This window comes from Peromyscus eremicus, chromosome 1 (genome assembly GCF_949786415.1).
Source record: "Peromyscus eremicus chromosome 1, PerEre_H2_v1, whole genome shotgun sequence".
NCBI lineage: Eukaryota > Metazoa > Chordata > Mammalia > Rodentia > Cricetidae > Peromyscus > Peromyscus eremicus.
In genome coordinates, this window is record NC_081416.1 from 25606061 (window position 1) to 25624797 (window position 18737).

Sequence of the window (18737 nt, forward strand, 5' to 3'; positions counted from 1 at the left end):
TGAGAATTCGTGGTTCTAAAAATGGAATTAAGGTCATCAAAAAACTGAGGTTCTGGAACGAGATGTACCAACAGAGCCCTAAGCACGAGCCAGGGAAGGTGAACATGCCAATTCCCCCCCCCCCGTGCGCGCCAGGTGGTCTGGGGAGCATTAACCCTCCACCCCCACCCCTCCCTGGCGCGCACTGGGTTAACCGGGCGAGGGGCCTCTGCCCGCCCACATTCCGTCGCTCAAAGGGGCGGGTGGTCTGATGCCGGTGGGGTGATTTCGCCTCTCCCGGTCCTACCCTCCCACTGGCCGAGCCCGCGCCCCTCCCTGGCCGCCCGGGCGCCGCGCGGTCACGTTACCTTCGCCGCCATTCAGGCGACCCTGTGGGCTTACAAAGCCCGGACATTAAGAAGTCTGCGGGCGTCGCTGCAATTAGAAACGTGTGGGGCCAGGATCGGGGACAGTTACCCAGGCACTTTAGGCCGGGTCTCCCCGTCTTGCATTCTGACCGCTTCTATAGTGTAACTCGCTGGTGTTTGCGAATGTTTCTTTGTCTGCATTTTGGAAATAAAGCGTGGCACAGCTGCAAAAGATTGTCCTTTCCTCAAGTCCTTGTTAATGGGGGTGGGGGGATTCGCCGTTGTTTCATTTTACAAAGCATATTTTGCAAAATATAAATGTTTATGAGAAAATCAGGTTTTAAGCTGTGGCAACCCAAATGAAAATAACCATCCAGAACCAAGGCCGAATCACTGAGGCTGCTCTGTGACAAACCCACTCTGGGATCGTTTATTGATAAGCCTGTGCTGGCAACATTCCCCAAGATATTTTCTAAAACAAAATAATTTAAACGCTTCCCCTTTTGTGTCCTCCTTAGTGCTATGACCCATCAGGAGGCCATAGACTGACCACCCTCTAGCATCCGATCACAACAGAGAAAGTGCGATTAAGACCATTTATTTAGCTAGAGAAAATAAATTAGCATGCACGCAGGAACAGGATGAAATGTCCGAACACAAGATAAATCAGGTCACTTCGATTAGTAGCACTTAGGGAGTCTGTGATGACTTACGGGTGACTAGGGTCATGTTTGTGCCCTCAGTACCTCCGAGGAAAAGTGCATAATAAAAGGGCCAATATTATCGAAGCATGAATTCCAGGTGCTGTAGGTGCCCCAGGCAGAAGAGCCTAAAAGAGTCAACGTCTTGGGTGTGTGGAACCGGTGGAAGAGAAATTACATCCCTGCGAAGTTCCTTCCAAAAGCTTGTAAGTTGGGGCTGGAGAGATAGCTCAATGGTTAAGCTCCAAGTCAGCGAGAGCTACGGAATGAACCTTGTCTCAAAAAACGGGAGCGGGGTGCGGGTGGTAACTAAGGTAAAGAAAAAGAACCTGGGAAGGCACCTGAGCAGCTAAAGTGTTTCCTACACAAGCACCAGGACTTAGTTCGGACCACCAGAACCCATAAAAAGGGCATAAAAGCTCTGAAAACAGGGGTTGGGGAATTTAGCTCAGTGGTAGAGCGCTTGCCTAGCAAGTGCAAGGCCCTGGGTTCGGTCCTCAGTTCTGAAAAAAAGCTCTGAAAACTGGCCAAGGCAGCTTGGGTTTGCAACTTCAGTGCTGCCTGGCGGAGTCAGGGGGTTCCTGAAGTTTCCTGGCCAGCTAATCTAGCCGATCTGTGGGCTCCAGATTCAGTGAAGAGAATTTGTCTTAAAAAAGTGGAGATAGAGGAAGACACTTCTGGCTTCCATACACATGCATGCATACATACATACACATACTCACATGAACATGTACACACACACACACACACACACACACACACAAAACTGATACAGAAGACTTGCAAGTGCCTACTAGGACAGGTACCAGTACTCCATGAGGACTTAGCCAGTGATCACAGAGCAGGTGTGAGGCTCCGATTTCTGACCTTTCTGAAACATCTTTCTTCCTCCTGTGTCGTGGTCCAGAGATAGCACAGCATATAATTAGCCGACCCCATCGCATCTTAGGAACAGATGTGACCTCAAGTAGTTCTTTCAACCCTTGGCCTGTGATTGGATGAGAATCTCAGTGTTTAGCTAAGATGCTTTCTGTCCAGATGAGAGAAAAATTGAGAAGTGACAATAACTGAGTCACGGTGGAATAGGTTTAGAAAATTCCCTTCAGAGCTGGGGGTGTAGCTTGATGGTAGAGTACTTGCTTGGCATGTACTGTGTTCTAACATCCCCCAAGACTGATTCTCCTTTTGATTGAGTTAACATTATGCTAATGTGGAGTAGGTATTGTAAAGATGTTCCAGACTTCTGTTCCCTTTCTATGCTATTACTACACTGGAACTTGGGAGGTTCAGAGTTTTAGCATTGATAAATGCAGTTCTGATAAACTAATAGAGCACTGACTACGAACAGCTTTCAGAAGTTCTTAGATTGCTGTGGATTTTACTGGTCCCAGCTTTTAGGACTGTGTAGAGGCTTTTCCAGCATTACTGTACTGTCTCCAGTCACATATGGCAAAACTGCTGAAACGCCCACTCCTCCTCCTCTGAAACAGGTCAGCATTCAAGAGGGTATGGAAGCCTGCAGGCCCCCCTTCCCCCTCCCTCCTCCTCCTCTGCCTGCTCAACCTCTTTTGTTCAATAAATTTCCTCTGGTTGTCTTCTAAGTATAGACTTAAAAGGTGTGTTTCATTGGCTAAAACCAGGCCCGAGGAAAAATGTTTATGCCTTTTAACCCAAAGCCATCACCTCTGTCATGACACCAAGGTGTAAATCTGTTCCAGCTGTTTTACAGACACCTGCATCTCCCTGGGGAAAGAATGCTGCTACTCTATCAAGAAATCTGGCCTGGTGGAAACTAATGTCAGTCTCCGGAGCCCCTCTTTGACCCCACCCATCTTCAAGCCCCTATTTTACAGGTCCACTCCTCCTGCCAGATGTGTGCCAAGGCCAACCTGCAGGGGGCTCTCCAGATGTGCCAGCCTCTGCACCAGTTCCAAGGACACCAACCGAGTGAGGACTGGCAGGTTGACTTCACTCACAAGCCCACTCATAAAAAGCTCTGTTATCTCTTAACTCTTGTTGACACCTTTACAGGATGCATAGAGGCACTCCTCATCTCCAGGGAAACAGCAGATGTGATGGCTCAGGTATTCCTGGAACACATCATCCCTCGATTTGGCGTGCCATCCCCCAAGCTCCTGGGACATCAGTGCTGGTACCACCTCTCCAGGCTCAAGGGGGCACCTATTCAGGATAAATGCAACTTGCCTTCGCCACTTCCTCAAGAAACAGATTCCTGAGGTCTCCAGGAGGGCAGTTAACCAAATGCTTCTTCACCCACACCTCCCACTGAGCATGAGCCCACTGACTCCCGACTCCCCCTCCCCACGTCATCCCATGCCAACAGGAAGTAGCCAGACTTGAACTGGCGCCCATATATCCAAGAAGGTCGGGATGTTCAGTTGGAAGCTGATTCGGTCTCACTCCCCTCCCCCCATTCCAAACCCTGCCCTTCTCAGAAAGTCCACCAAGCGGTGGCTCCTCCCCTGGAGCTGCTCCATAGTGTACCCACAGGGTATTTAAGCTCCGGTCCCTAGACCTGCCCTGTGATTTCTCCTCCTTCCTCCCACACCTCACTTGGGGGGAGGGGGGACTTGAGAGTCACTGAGAGTGCTTGGCTCATTAAGCCTAGACTTTTAATTCAGCTTGATCTGGCTTATTGCCCGGTGGAGAAACCTACTACTGGAGATCCAAAAATAACCATCTGATATGTGCTATGCCTTGCATCCTATATAACCTGTGCACTGCATGATCAGTAATCTATGCGCATGCATGGCATAGCTACGTAAGCCCATATGCACATGTGGGGGGGCTATAAAAGCGGGTTCCACCTATTCCTTCCTTCTCTCTCTCTCTCTCTCTCTCTCTCTCTCTCTCTCTCTCTCTCTCTCTCTCTCTCTCTCTCTCTCTCCCTGCATGGTCATTCCATATGTCTGCACTAAAAAAAAAAAAATAAAAAAAATTGAAGAAAAGAAAATGATTGCCAACAGACATATCTATCAAAGGCAATCAGTGGTACGTAGACAGAGTTATCTTTTTGGGCCACCAGCTCACAAAAAATGACACAGATCATTAATTATGAAAGCTCAGCCTTAGTTTAGGCTTGTTTCTAACTAGCTTTTTTTTTTTTTTTTGGTTTTTCGAGACAGGGTTTCTCTGTGTAGCTTTGCGCCTTTCCTGGAACTCACTTGGTAGCCCAGGCTGGCCTTGAACTCACAGAGATCCGCCTGGCTCTGCCTCCCAAGTGCTGGGATTAAAGGCATGTGCCACCACCGCTTGGCTAACTAGCTCTTATAACTTAAATTAACCCATATTTTCAATTCTACGTTCTTCCACATGTTCATAACCTCATCTATTCCGTGTCTGGCTGATGACTCCTCCTCTTTCTTCCCAGAAGTCCCGCCTAACCTCTTTCTGCCTAGCTATTAGCCATTCAGCTCTTTATTAAGGCAATCACAGTGGCACATCTTCACACAGTGTAAAGGAATGTTCCACAAGAGCAGTACTTGGTGAATTACAGCTACTGAGCTAGATGTAGCTATGAGTTTACATACAGCTGTATACTGTATACATGTAAGTACTCCAGAGCCCTAGAAGAGAGGAGCTGCCTTCCTAAGGAATCTGCCTCAAAGCCGCCAAGCCTGCCCCAAACCTTGTTAAGATCCTGGCCAATCACCAAGTATTTATCTGCCTCCTTACTTCCAAACTTCCTGCAAAGTAGTGCCAGGAGTTTTCAGTTCCCCCATACCCAGTAATCTAACCAGACTGTCATCCAAGGGCATTATTGTGTTTATTTAATACGAATGCCCCTGGCACAGGCCAGATGTTGGGAAGAGTCATGAACAAGACTGACATGTCTCCTTGTCTACAGGGAGCAAGCAGCCTTGTTGGGAGTTGCTTCACAAGATATTGCTTGTGAGAAACGTGCATTTGGATGCTAACTAGAATTTCCAAGTCCATACCTAACAGATAATCAGAATTATTAAGTGTTCCTTAAATCCTCCAGTCAAGGTAAATGTATGTATGTGTGTGTGTGTATATATATATGTATGTATGCATACATATGTGTGTGTAAGTGTGTTGGGGAGGAAGGGAGGGTCTCATACTGCAGCTCAGGCTCTGAAGACAGTGTAGTCTTCTTGCCTCAACTCTCCCAACCCCTAGGGGAGGGATTAGAGGTACTGATTCTTCTGGCAGCCAGCCTTGAGAACTCCTTTCCACAGTGGGTATCAGGCAACTTCCTATTGGATAAGACGATAAAAATGATTCATTCCTGGGTCACAGTCTTCAATTAAATCAGAAAAATTAAATGAAATTCTGGATATATGTGTGTGTGTGCGTGTACACACGCACACACACACATTCTTGCTGTACACTGGAGTATTACTTTTATTTCATGGGGCTCAAGTATGTTGATAGGATTCTTCTGTTAGTGGTCCTGCCTCACAAGGCAAAAAGATGGTAACAGGCTGCGGAGATGGTTTAATGGATAAAAGCATTCTCCACATACACATGAGGATCTGAGTTTTAATTTCTAGAACCTATATAAAAGCTGGAGGCACAGTGTGAGGCAAAGACAATAGAATGACTGGAAGTTGAAGGGCTAGCTAGTCTGGTTTATGAAGCAGAGAAACAGCAGAGACCCTATCACTAACAAGGTGAGAACCCAAACCTGAGGCTGTCCTCAATCCTCCACAAATGGTGTGGCAATGCAAAGTGTTAAATCCCAAATAGCCCATCTGGAAATGCAATAGTGACCCTTCGCCTGGACAGCTGGCAGAGGGCTGTGTGGCCAGCTCCTTCTAATTACCTCCCCAAACCTCACCCAGCAAGGCTGGGAAAAGATCATGTAGTATGTCAGAGCAGCATGCAAATGCGGGCCTCTAATCCTATCAGGAATGCCCAGGGTGTTAATTTGACTATCTTTCACAGATCATAAATCTCCTTGGGGGCAAAGCTGCCAGACACCATCAAGCCAAACCCCTTCAGTGGCTGGCAGTTGGAGCGCAGCAGCTGGGATCATGCCTCAGTAAAGTCCAATAAAGAGCTTTGTACAGGAGGACTGGAGAGCAGCTTCTCACATTTGGATACAATGGAGCAAAACAGTGGGAAATGTGAATGTCTGATTATCCAGACGGGTGGTCTCCCCTGTGCCCTTCCTGTCCACTGAGCCATGGATCCTTGCTCATTCCCAATTCTTTGCACGTAGAAGGGTCCATCTTACTCTCAATGGACAGCAAAACTCCCATTGGATTAGTTTTTTAATCCCTGTCTATAAATAACAAATAGACTATATTCACTTCCATTGGAACCTGCTAGCCTTTTTATATGAAAATCCATTAACCTGCAGCCAGGTCACTTCTACTCAAATTCAGTCTTTTGTTCAGTGGTCGGAATAGAAACATTCTCCTTCTTCATCAACAGAGAGAACACCGTGAACAAGTATGTGTTGAAACTGTCACTACAAAACGCTATAAGCCTTTCCATTACAGCTTCATCCTGATTCCACCCGACCCTACCTAGGTCGGTTTAAAATACAGGTGTATACATGTGGGGGCGAAGGGGATGGGGGTACCTGGCTGACCTTCTAGAGGCCCTAGGTTCAATTCTCAGCACCCACATGGTGGCTCACAAGCATCCTTAACTCCAGGTACTGATTTCTGTTGGCCTTCTTGAAAGGCAAGCTTCTGGTAAGTCTGTGAATTGGCTAGGATGAAGAGGAAATGGGGGTTCCTTTAGAGCCTCAGCATGAGCTGAGACTTCAAGAACCAGAGATAGCTACTCATCCTGCATCTCAGTGGGGCACGTCTGTGGCTTTCTCCGAGATGCCAGGGACATAGCACATTTAGAGTGAGTTTCTGAAAACAGGGGTGTCAGAAAGGACTCCACTTACCAGTCATGGACTTTGAGTTTAATTCTTGAGCTTTCCTGCCCTAATCTGAAGATGGATTTCATCTCTAACATGGGATTTATCTGGCCCAGTGTATAAGGAGATGGGTGACATATAGTATTGATATAACTGGTGGTGGATTTGAGGATATGATTGGTATTTTAAAAATTAATATTCATACGTTTGGTCCCAATCCATCTCACTATTCCTCCATTCTCCAGTGACTGCCCCATTCCCATTCTTTCTTCTCAGTGTCATAAACCAATACCCAGAGTCCATCTAGTGTTTGAGCAGATGTGCACAGCTGTGGGGCCATCTACCGGAGCTTGGATCTGTACTCCTGAAAACAGCTACTCCCTCTTTTTCAGCAGCCATCATTAGCCAAACAGTTCCCCAGGTCAGGGAAGGACGTCCGTCATAAGCCCCTCTTCCACTTAGATCTGTTGACGTATGTCAGTTATATGTGCAACTGCCCTGTCACATCCAGCAAATCGTCTTGTTGCAGACATACTTCGAGCTCTTTAGAACCTTTTGGCCCCCTTTTCTGTGATCATCCCTGAGCCTTGGGGTGGGGGTGGGGGGAGGTGTAACCCAGCTACCCTACTTTAGAGCTGAGTACCCCCTATCGTCGCCTTTGCCTCTTGGTCACTTGACAGTGTTTTTGGCAGTCAACTTCTTAGAAAACGTCGGCTTACTTCTATTCCTAGTTGTAGCCTTGCTATGTTGTTACTGCTGCAGTGTCTTTCCTAGCTATTGCTCCCTCTGCATAACGGTGCTCAGACTTTAGAAGGAATGGGCTGGGGAGATGGCTCAGGCGGTGCTTGCTGCACAGACACGAGAACCCGAGTTCAAATCCTCAGTGTTCACTTACAAAGCCGGTGGTGTGCAGTAACGTGGAACGGAATAACACGCTATTGTGTGATCAGAGCTTGGATGAGATAAGATTGTCTCCGTACTTTCCTGATTCCCAAAGCAAATCAGTTCCCAGGAGGAGCTCTGCCTTATCCATATAACTCCTGGTTATAATACATGGCGAGCAGTATCATTGGATTTCTGGCGCAAAGCTAGCCATTCAGACTAATCCCTCCGCACTGGGTTTAAACCCTGTCAATAACAAGAACCTTGGGTTCCTCTTAAGGTTAGGATGCCAATGACTGGAGTGCCACACTCTTGAGTTTGTGGCTGTCTTCCCCTTTCTGTTCTGGGGCAATGAAGGGTTCAAGTGTAGACTTCTACTTCTTCTGCGTTGCTGTTCAGTTTCTCATTGTTTTATTATTTTTATGTGTATGGGTATATTGCCTGCATACATGCCTGTATACCACCTGCTTGGCATAGGCCTGTAATCCTAGTACCAAGGAGGCTGGACAGAATTAAACTGAGTTTGAGAGCACCCTGGGCTAAGAAGGCTTGTTTATTTTATTTATTTATTTATTTATTTATTTTGTTTTTTTGAGACAGGGTTTCTCTGTGTAGCTTTGTGCCTTTCCTGGAACTCACTTGGTAGCCCAGACTGGCCTCGAACTCACAGAGATCCGCCTGGCTCTGCCTCCCAAGTGCTGGGATTAAAGGCGTGCGCCACCACCGCCCGGCAAGAAGGCTTGTTTAAAAAGAACCTAAACAAATAAAATAATTATATTTTGTGTGAACATGTAATGGGAATGTGTGAATATGTGCACATATACACGAAGGATGGCAACTCAGTTTTCCCTTCCACCATGTGGATCCTAGGATCAGCTGTTATTTGCTCATCCAGACACTGGTTTTCTTTTCATTCATTCACTCATTCAGGATGTCTATGTAGCCATGGCATGCACTCTGTAAACCAGGCTGGACTTGAACTCAGATCCACCTGCCTCTGCTTCCCTAGTGCTGGGGTTAAAGGCGTGCACCATCACCACCTGGTTGTAGACACTGGTTCTTAAACTTCTCAAATTACCCTCAGCCACCCCCCACCCCCCCAAACTCCAGACAAGGTTTCTCTGTGTAACAGCAATGGATGGCTGTCCTGGAACTCGCTTTGCAGACCAGGATGGCCTAGAACTGGGTTCTGGGTTGTGGTCTGAAGTATTTATTACTATTACGTGTCTTCTCCATTTAGGCACTCACAGTTGAGATTCCCATAACACAGATAGCAGGGAGCCCTCAGAGTGATGTGCCAGCATACCATAGAGCAGTCTACACAGAATGGTGTGCCAGCACACCATTCTGCTTGTCCCTGACTCCTGGGTGCTGGTATTAGAGGTATGTGCCACCATATGTGACTTAAATCACAATTATTTCTAGTCTCTTGCAGATCAATACTTTTATAAAAGAAAATTAAAATTTGTATTAAATTTTTTTTGATAGTGTTGGGTGGGCTTGCTTATTGCTTGGCAAGTGCTCTACCACCGAGTGACATCCTCATTTTGCTTCCTCTTCCACTGGGTGGAACAAAGAGTGTGAGGACTAAGCCCATTAGCAGAGCACACTTGTGTAGACTGCTCTATGGTATGCTGGCACACCACTCTGAGGGCTCCCTGCCATCTATGTTATGGGAATCACAACTGTGAGTGCCTAAGTGGAGAAGACATGTAATAGTAATAACTACTCCAGGCCACAACCCGGTAAGCCAAGAAACACAGGGTGTATATGAGGACTTAGGAGACAGTGAAAGGCAGTACTCTTGGTCTACAAGTTCTGGTGACCAGGGGTCACTGCACGCTGTCACTGTAGTCTTCTAACTGGACAGGACAGGAGGTAAAGGCACAGTCAAGAGAACTAATTGTTAAGAGCTTTGGGAAGTTTATTTGCATGTTTTCTTGCCTCAACCTGCAAACAATTGGATCACATCATACGTGGGCATGCACTCAGGAAACAGCAAGCAAACACTTCAATATCATCTTAAATGAAGCAGGAAGACAAAGCAGCTTAAATAGACTTCCAAGTGAGACTTCGGGATACCTGTACCATCACTCTGTTCTTATGGAACGCTGAGGACTGATTACATACAGATCATTAGCATATGGAAATATAAAATACACTACTTTTTTTTCTTTTAGAGAAAAAAATATGACTAGCTTGGAAACGTATCAAGAATGTTTTTATGACATAGAAAACAAAAATATATTCTCTTTATAATTAAGTTAAGCAGACTGATTTTCATGAATGAATTTTTAGGATGACCAACATCATATTGGATGGTATAAATATCCAAACACATCTTACTTTTATCATAAAGCCTCTGAGTAAGTATGGCCACAACATTCAACATTTTACATTTATGCTGACACTATCAGACTCAAAACTACACTGTTTTCCTGCAATTATGATTTACTGTAATCTCAATGAATTTCTCAAGGACCACTCAACACATTTATACTACTCCAGTAATTACCATGCTACCAGAAAACAAGTCAACAGTTTATTAAGAATTAAGTGAGGGCATGGAATGTGATACAAGTAAGACAATCAGATGGGCAGAAGAGCACTACACACACAAAAATTAAATTTCACTTCAAAAAAAAAATCACAAGGCAAAAGAAAAAGCAATTCAATCATTATAAAGTAAGGTATTCCATGCAAAGCACCAAGCCACACCCCAAACTCCCAGCTCCCAATAAACACTGCCATGCTAGCGCATTAACCACAGTGGAGAACAACACAAGTAAGCCATGGGTTAGAGGAGGTATCACAGCTCAGAACTAGACCATGATTTCACAGGAGAAACAATTCCAGATCCACGCAGAGGGTAATATAGGCCAAACGCTGAGAAGTATGTAATTATAAACCCCATTAATTCATTTCATTATCATTTAACTATAAAACTCAGAAGCTTACAGAACCTGAAAATTTTACAAAATTTGGCATATTCCTTTTATGTTCCAAGAAATAATTTTAGGATCACATTTATAATTAATAGAGGGCTGTATAAAAGCACTTCCAGGTCAGGATTTGACCTCTTAAATCTTGATCACAATTTACATCATAGGAACAACTCCAGAAATACATTTCTCTTAACTCATAGGACAATAAATTTGACTTTCGAGCAACTATATGTACAAGTTTCTCTAAAGGACCAGTTAATTAAGAGACAAATAAATGCAAAACCAAGATAAGGTGTTACAGAGAATGAGGAAGATGTCCTCATTTACAAAGTCTTAGGTGGGTAAAAGTCTCTCCTTGATTTCTGAGTGTACTGCAGGAAGGTAGGCCTCTGTGTAGGACGATGAGCACAGGCTTACATCAGAGAACAGTCTGGAGTGGCCTTTCATGGAAAGCAGTGTCTTCCACAGCTGCCACACTGAACAGAAGCCTGTGACAGCGTACTTCCAACTGGGCAGAATGCCTTGACAGGAGCAGGACGCACTGGGCTTGCTCATTCTGGAGGCTACCCACAGATGGATACAGCCACATTTATGGTTCTGGGTTGTGTTTACTCATGAGAAATAGACTTAGCTATAAATATAACCGTAAGATCAAGAAAAACTTAAAACAAAAAGTCCCCACTCCCACTTGCTACTCCTTTTTAGATTGAAGGTAATTAGAATTGAGAAGTTGTCCAGGCTTGCCTCTCCCAAGTCTGGAACTTCACTTCTACTCACATTCCATAATCAGAACACTAAGCGTTCAGAAGCCAGGGAGTGAGCCTCTTGAAAACTTGGGGGAGCTCACTCTCATGCCCAGAACATCAGAGAGCTCTCTGAAGCAAGAACCAGAGTCTGAGGGCATCGAAGAAGCTTCCTTAGCCACCATCCCCACCACTTCACACCAGAGCTCTCTGGAATGTGTGCCTTGCAGATACAAAGGCATCACAAATTAAATTCCCAGAGAATTCATAAAATTCTTAAATGAGAAAATATTTCCTGTGAGAGAGAGAGAGATGCTTCCATCAGCAAATTAAACTTGCTATCAGGGTTTCCCCACTAGGTCTCCACCAGCAACCGAGCAGCCTCTGGAATCAAACGCAGCAATCACTCAGGCGATGACAGATGAAACACAGATGAGCAACACATAGGAAAATACTCTGTAAACCGCGGCAGCTCTAGAACAGTTTATAGTACAAAGCAATGTAAATAAATATCGGGCTAGTACAAAAGCTCTTATTTACATTTTACAAATGAAATTGTATTCAGTGTAAATGCTGTGTTTTAAAGAACACAGTACTGATTAGTAAAATGAGTTCTGTTGAGGGCATTACCATTTTTGTTAGAATCGATACACAACGTATAAAAGATTCAAGTTAACTGTTTATAATTTAGTACAGATAAACCCAGTTGAACCTGGAATGGCATCTGTTAAAGTGCTGAAAAACAGGAAATACTTAGAAACACTGTACATTATTAAAGCTTTATCAAGTCAGAATGTTAAGCTTCTTTCACATTTTTATCATTTTTTGCCACAGGCCTGTAGTCAGGATGAATTTTTTTTTCCAGCCAAGAAGTGAAACTTAAGAGGCCACTAGCTGCTTCAGGACGTTAGGTGTGGTGGAACTGGTTTCAGCCGTCAACCATACCTTCAGGCCTTACAATCTGGTAAGTAATTAAATATTCAGGATAAGCCTGGAAAAGAAAGAGTCGTTCAAGTGTTGGTGTGTTTTATTTTATTGCATGTTAAGGTGTCCTTGTATAAGCATTCCAAACCTTGAGGAGTTCTGCAGACCAGAACTACCTGGGGATATTTCTCTAACTATTCCCACCGTGACGCTAATTCTTTCTTCTCATCAGTAGGCAGGTCTAGGGTGAGTATTAAGTACATGTCTGTCTGTTGTCAGTAATTGAGGGAAATCTGCCACCAACCCTGACTTAGAATGCTGCTGCTCAGAGCAGCTTTTCATTAGGTCTTTGTCACTGATGGCAGGAAGGAATTAAACACCATTGCTCCATTTTACAGGAAAAAAAAAATAGGGAAAAAGATCCAGTAATGATCAACAAATTCTAAATAGGTTAGATAGATTTATCAATGGTTCTTTTCTGATTTTGAAAACCTATGCCAAACATTTTATTTGTAAATTTCCAAGCCTGAAATTATTCCCCACCACCCAAATCCAGTTAAGGCAACATGCCCTGTCCATGTAAGAGCCACATCCTGTTGAAGACAAACCAATAAAAGGGAGGTACCTGTTCTCCTCTGTAAATCACGTACTCAGCTAAGGCCAGGCCGTTGACACTGGGTCGGCCAGTGACTGAGTGATGGCCGGGAGGAGAGTGTGCCATTTTCATCGCACTGAACTGCAGGAAAGACTTTCCCAAGGTCACTCGGCAAAAGAGCAGCTGCCTAAAACATGAAAAGGAAAATTCACCCTGAAAACAAATTGAACACACAAACCCAGAACAGTGAAGTTTTATGTTAACAACTACTTCCAGACAATCAGTAAGTATTGTGTTCCAACAACAGCTTAGGGGAAGTCAGAGAACACTGCTTATTACTATAATCACAACCATAGAAGACAAGTCCAACTTAAGCATTCAATGTACAGGATTTCAAATTCTGTAGCGCCCCCCAAACACTACAGATTTGTGACCCAAAACAGAAATGGTGGTAATTCATCCCCAGAAGGAACTTCCTAATTAAGACACAAGCCTAAACTTAGGGGGCAGTAAGAAAAAACAAGCTGGGCTAGTGAATACTAGCATTCAGGAGGCCGAGGCAGGAGGTTTGAGGCCAGCCTGTGCTACACAGTGAGTTCCAAGACAGCCTGGGATAGAGTGAGACTTGTCTGACCACACAAGCACGCACGCAAGTGTGTGCATGAGAGAGGGAGGGAAGGAGGGAAGGAGAGAGGGAGGGAAGAAATGAGAGAGGGAGGGAGGGAGAGGGTACGAGACAGAGACAGAGAGGAAGAACAGGAGAGAGACAAAGGAAGGGAGAGCAGGAGTGGGGTGAGGAGGAAGAGAGGGAGGCGGACAAGAAACAGACAGACAGAAACCAGGAAAGTGAGACTTCCTGTGTGTGGGTACGGGGGGGGGGGGGGGGGGAGGGGAGGGCATTAATTCTTATTTTTTGTTTTTTTTCCAAGACAGTAGCCTTGTCTGTCCTACGCACTCTGTAGAACAGGCTAGCCTTGAACTCACAGAGATCTGCCTGTCTCTGTCTCCCAGGGCAGGGACTAAATGTGGTGCCAAGACTGAAGTTCTGCTCTAGCATACTTTTGGGTCACCTAGGAACTTGGTGGAAAATCCAGTGCCATAGTCTCATCCCAGCCCCACGAAATATCAGCAATGCAATAGACGGGGCCTAGAAGTCTGCATGCTTGTTTGGTGTTTCTCGGGATTTTTATATTATATATGGGTATTTATCTCATGTATGTGTGTGTGCCTGCTCAAAGTGACCAGAAAAAGGTGTCAGATCTCCTGGAATTGGGAGTTACAGATGTTGTGAGCAACCATGTGGGCAAAAGGAACTAAAACGTTGGTATTCTGCAAGAGCAAGTTCTCTTTCCTGTTGTGCCTTTTTCTTTAGACTCAGCAGTCTGCATTTTAACAAACCCTCGAGGTAATTCTGACATATCCCAAGGCTTGAAAAGTATTGCTCAGGCCTGAAAAATCAGGGCCCTAACTGGAATAAATCTTAGTAACTAATGTTACTTGACCTCTCAACTGGCCTACAAAGATTTTATAAATTAGGGCCAAGTTACCTGAATGATTTAAAGAACTGAGAACAGGCAATTAACTAAAAGGGAAGTGCAGAGTAGTCATTTAATAGTTACTTTCTAAGAGAATTAAAGCATTTTCATTACCTCTCTTACGGATGTAATGTTAGAAAGTGAGGATTAGGATATTATAATGAAAAAGAAACTACTACAGGAATTACCATAAAACGATGGTAACTAGACAACTAGCTGTACTGTGTGTTTATGTGTGTGTATGGTGATAGGCACTAAACCCAAAACCTCATGCCTATCAGGCAAGAGGTAGCAATACCTTGTTATATTCCCAGACCCCAGTAACAGGATTTCTGGGATCTACAGGCCTGTAATATTCAAAAGCTTAAACAATTTCTCTTTGGTGCTCAATGTTACCTTCTATTCAGCAGTTGTGGGTTGGTTTGTTTGTTTTTTTCCCCTTCTTCTATTACTCACACAGATTCACCTGCCTCTGCCTCCAGTTTTGGGATTAAAGGCATGTCCCACCATGTCTGGCTATTTTTTCCTGCTTGAGATAGGGTTTAGCTGTTTGCCTAGGTAACCTTGACATCCCATCTCATCTGTCAACATAGCTGGGCAGTAGATGTGCACTACCTTGCTGGCTCTCCTCAGTGTTCTTCATGAAGTACCAAGTATTCAAATGAGAAATTGAATTAAACAGGTTAAGTGCTTAGAATCATGCTGGCCCATTCAGATCCTTCAGTAAATATTAGCTATTATTTTAACTTATGAGGAGACAAAGTTTAATCTGGATCCCTTCCATTGTCAGATATGCCTTACCCTTCAAGTTTTTCAAATATGTAATCAGTTCTCATCTAATTATAACCAAGTAATAAGAAACAATCTCTCACCTGTGGCAAATGTAACAAGATCTGTCTTTGTGAATTGGACATCCAGTGCCACCTCCAATTCCATACACATACTGATTGCTTTTGGAAGAGTTTTCAGCAAAATAAATCCCAGCTCCAAACATGCCACCAATGTACGCATGCCTTTCATCAAAGCCCTTATGGATAATTGCGTTCACAAAAGGAGACCCTAAAATACAAACAAATGGGCAACAACAACTTAGAAACCAAACAAAAGCTTCTGGGAAGTTGACTTTCCTGAGGAACGAGGATTAAACCCAGGGCTTTGTGCATGCCTGTCAAGCACTGAGCCACACACCCAGCCCTGAATGTCAAACTTTGTTTTTGAGACAGTGTGTCTGTACACAGTCCTGGCTGTCTTGGAACTCACTATGCAGACCAGACTAGCCTTGAACTCAGAGATTCACCTGCTTCTGATTCTAAGTGCTAGGTTAAAGGTGCTTGTCACCACACCTGGCCCCCGAATGTTAATTCTTGAACATGAGCCACTACTGGAATACAGTGTCAGCTGGCTTGCCACTTTTTAAGTTTTGTTGTCTAAGACAAAGTTTCTCTGTGTAACAGCTCTGGTTGTCTTGGGACTCACTCTATAGACCAAGCTGGTCTTGAACTCAGAGGTCCACCAACCTCTGCCTCCTGCGTGCTGGGATTAAAGATGCGCTGCCACCCCCACCAACCTGGTGCCATTTTTAAATCTTTAAAAAACATTTTATTTTTAATTATGTGTAATGTCTGTATGTGTATGTGCACATAAGTGCAGGTGTGTGCAGAGGTCAGAGGTGGTGTATTCTCTGAAGCTGGAGTTACAGGTGGTGTGAGCCACTCAGTGAGTGGGTGCTGGGAACCTAACTCCATTCTTCTGCAACAGCAGTATGTGCTCTTTATTGCTAAGTCACCTCTACAGACCCTGGCTTGCTAGTTTTAGAGTTAGGAATTCCTAACATTGATAATAATTCCAATAATTCCGATAGGTAGTGGTTCAGATGCCAAAGGACAGACTCATCAGAAAACAAAACAAGCAAAGATTATTTGAAATATCAATGTAAAACTTATCAGATTCCAAAGTCAAACGAGTGTCACAGTTCATTTCAAAGAGCAAGGCTAATTGCAACCAAGTCTGCAACCATGACTGTTCTCTGTGCATTTTTACTAGCTAGTCAGAAGTCCCCAAGCAGCCTGTCAGCTCTTAGTCTGTTCCTTGTGCCTCTTCTGTTCTTCCACTTCTCTTTCATCACCTGCTTAGAAGATGCCACTGCTCCTCCTTCCTCTCCTTGCTAAGAGGCTTTGCCAAAATGTCACTGAATATGAGAACCAGGGTAGGGCACGTATGTGCTGTGATGAAAACTAAACCAACAGTTAAGTGCTTCGTCAAAACCAGCAGTCTGTTCACCAAGGGAAAAGGAAATATCCTGAATTCTACCTCACAGAAGTATAGAAGTAGAGCCATATTTGAATTAACCCCCAAAACAAAACCGACCAACAAACCAACCCACCATGTATTTAGTCTAAAACACAAAAAAGCAAGAAACAACAACACATTGAACACCGGTCTAGGTGGCACATGCCTGTAAGCTCAGCACTTGGAAGATGGAGACAGAAGCATCAGAAGTTTAAGGTCATCCTCCACTACACAGTGATCTCGAGGCTAGCTCTGGCTATGAGATGCTATACAAAACAAGACAACCAATTCATTATAACACCGAGTTAATAAGTAAGGATTGTGCCTGTGCCATGAGATTATTGTGATGACTTTTTTTTATGACTTTAGAATGAGCATAACAGCTAAATACTGTATAAGAATCTGTTCAGTTATAACTATTCTAATAGGGGATTGTCAAACTTAACACTTTTTTCAATCTTCATAGTTTCTGAAGCGCCTATGGGTAAGATGCCCAAAGGCTTTGATAAACAATGTGAAAATCTATATTTAGCTCCGCTATAAACTTGAAAAGACAAACACCTGCCAACTCAGGAAATAAACACTGTATTTTAAGCGTGACAAATAATGGTGCTTTCAGTTCCACAAGCATTGGTAGTAACCTTTACAGGCCCAAAGACAATGGATGTTTTAGCACAGAAGGAAGTTAAATGTGGTTCTGACATTAAACACAGGACAGGAGCACCAGGTATGCTGGCACATCCTTTAATCCCAGTACTTCAGAGGTAGGGGCAAAGGCAGGTGGATTTCTCTGAGTTTTAGGCTAGCCTGGGCTGGTAGTGAGAACTTATCTCAAAACAAAACAAAACAAAACAAAACAAAAACAGATAGGATGCATTCATTCTGCAAAATGATTTTCATGTCTTTATCCAATCAACTAGATGCAACTTTTCAGAGTGACCTAAACAACAAACCCCCATAAAGAAAAAAAGGAGTGAGTAGTCAGCATTCTTTTTAATTCTTGAGAAAGGGCTTCTCTGTATTAACAGTCCTGGCTGTGCTGGATTTGTACACCAGGCTGGCCTTGAACTCTCTGAGATCCACATGCTTCTGACTCCCAAGTGCTACGATTAAAGGTGTGCGCCACCACTGACAGGCCAGCATTCTTATTTCTGCTTTTTCCTATCACGGGAATTCACTAAAAATACATTCATTCATTCCTTCATTCATTCACTGTGTGCGGGTATCTGCCTGCACAAGTGTGCCACTACACACTTCAGAACTTACTTCTCTCCATCAGATTTTGGGGACTGAAATCCAGTCATAAGGCTTATGTGACAAGGCTTTTACCTAATGAGCCATCTTGCTGGCCCTGAATGGGGTAATCTTAATTTATAAAAATGTTCATTATAAGGTACATCATCACAAAAGAAATTGAAAATATGGACAAAAATGTGAAAGTCAGAGAAACACTATCTTTATTAAGAAGACATAAGTTGCTAGGCAGTGGTGACCCATTGACTTTAATCCCAGCCTGGTCTACAGAGTGAATTCTCGAACAGCCAAGGCTACACAGAGAAACCCTGACTCCAAAAAAAAAAAAGAGACACCAACAACAAGGAGGACAATGATGGTGTGCGGTCTCACAGGGAGGACAGGGTGAGAACTTACCGTGAAACAACATCCTCTCATTTGCATGGTTGTGGTTTTCTTCAGAAACTTCTTTTCTCCGGTGTGTGTATCTTTCCCACAATTTCTTGTTACAAACCTTCTGAATCTTTAAAAATCAGGCAGAGTGTGTCTGTGTAAGCTTACACGCATGTAACAATTTTTTTTTTTTCAAGGAGAAAAAGACTACACATGACCAGGAAGGGGCCAAGAATACTTGAAAGCTGCATGAAATACTTCAATTTTAAAATTACTTAAAAAAGGAA

The 18737-nt window shown here is 43.9% G+C and overlaps 1 protein-coding gene across 1 annotated transcript in view; it reads right to left on the reverse strand.

Moving 5' to 3' along the window:
* Positions 1-10313: 10313 nt before the first annotated feature.
* Tnks2 (tankyrase 2) overlaps positions 10314-18737 on the reverse strand; it is a 67914-nt gene continuing 59490 nt past the window's right edge. Inside the window, 4 exon segments of the mRNA XM_059253755.1 lie at positions 10314-12472; positions 13031-13187; positions 15408-15594; positions 18475-18580. Coding sequence (XP_059109738.1) covers positions 12410-12472; positions 13031-13187; positions 15408-15594; positions 18475-18580 — 513 coding nt within the window. The 3' untranslated portion in view covers positions 10314-12409.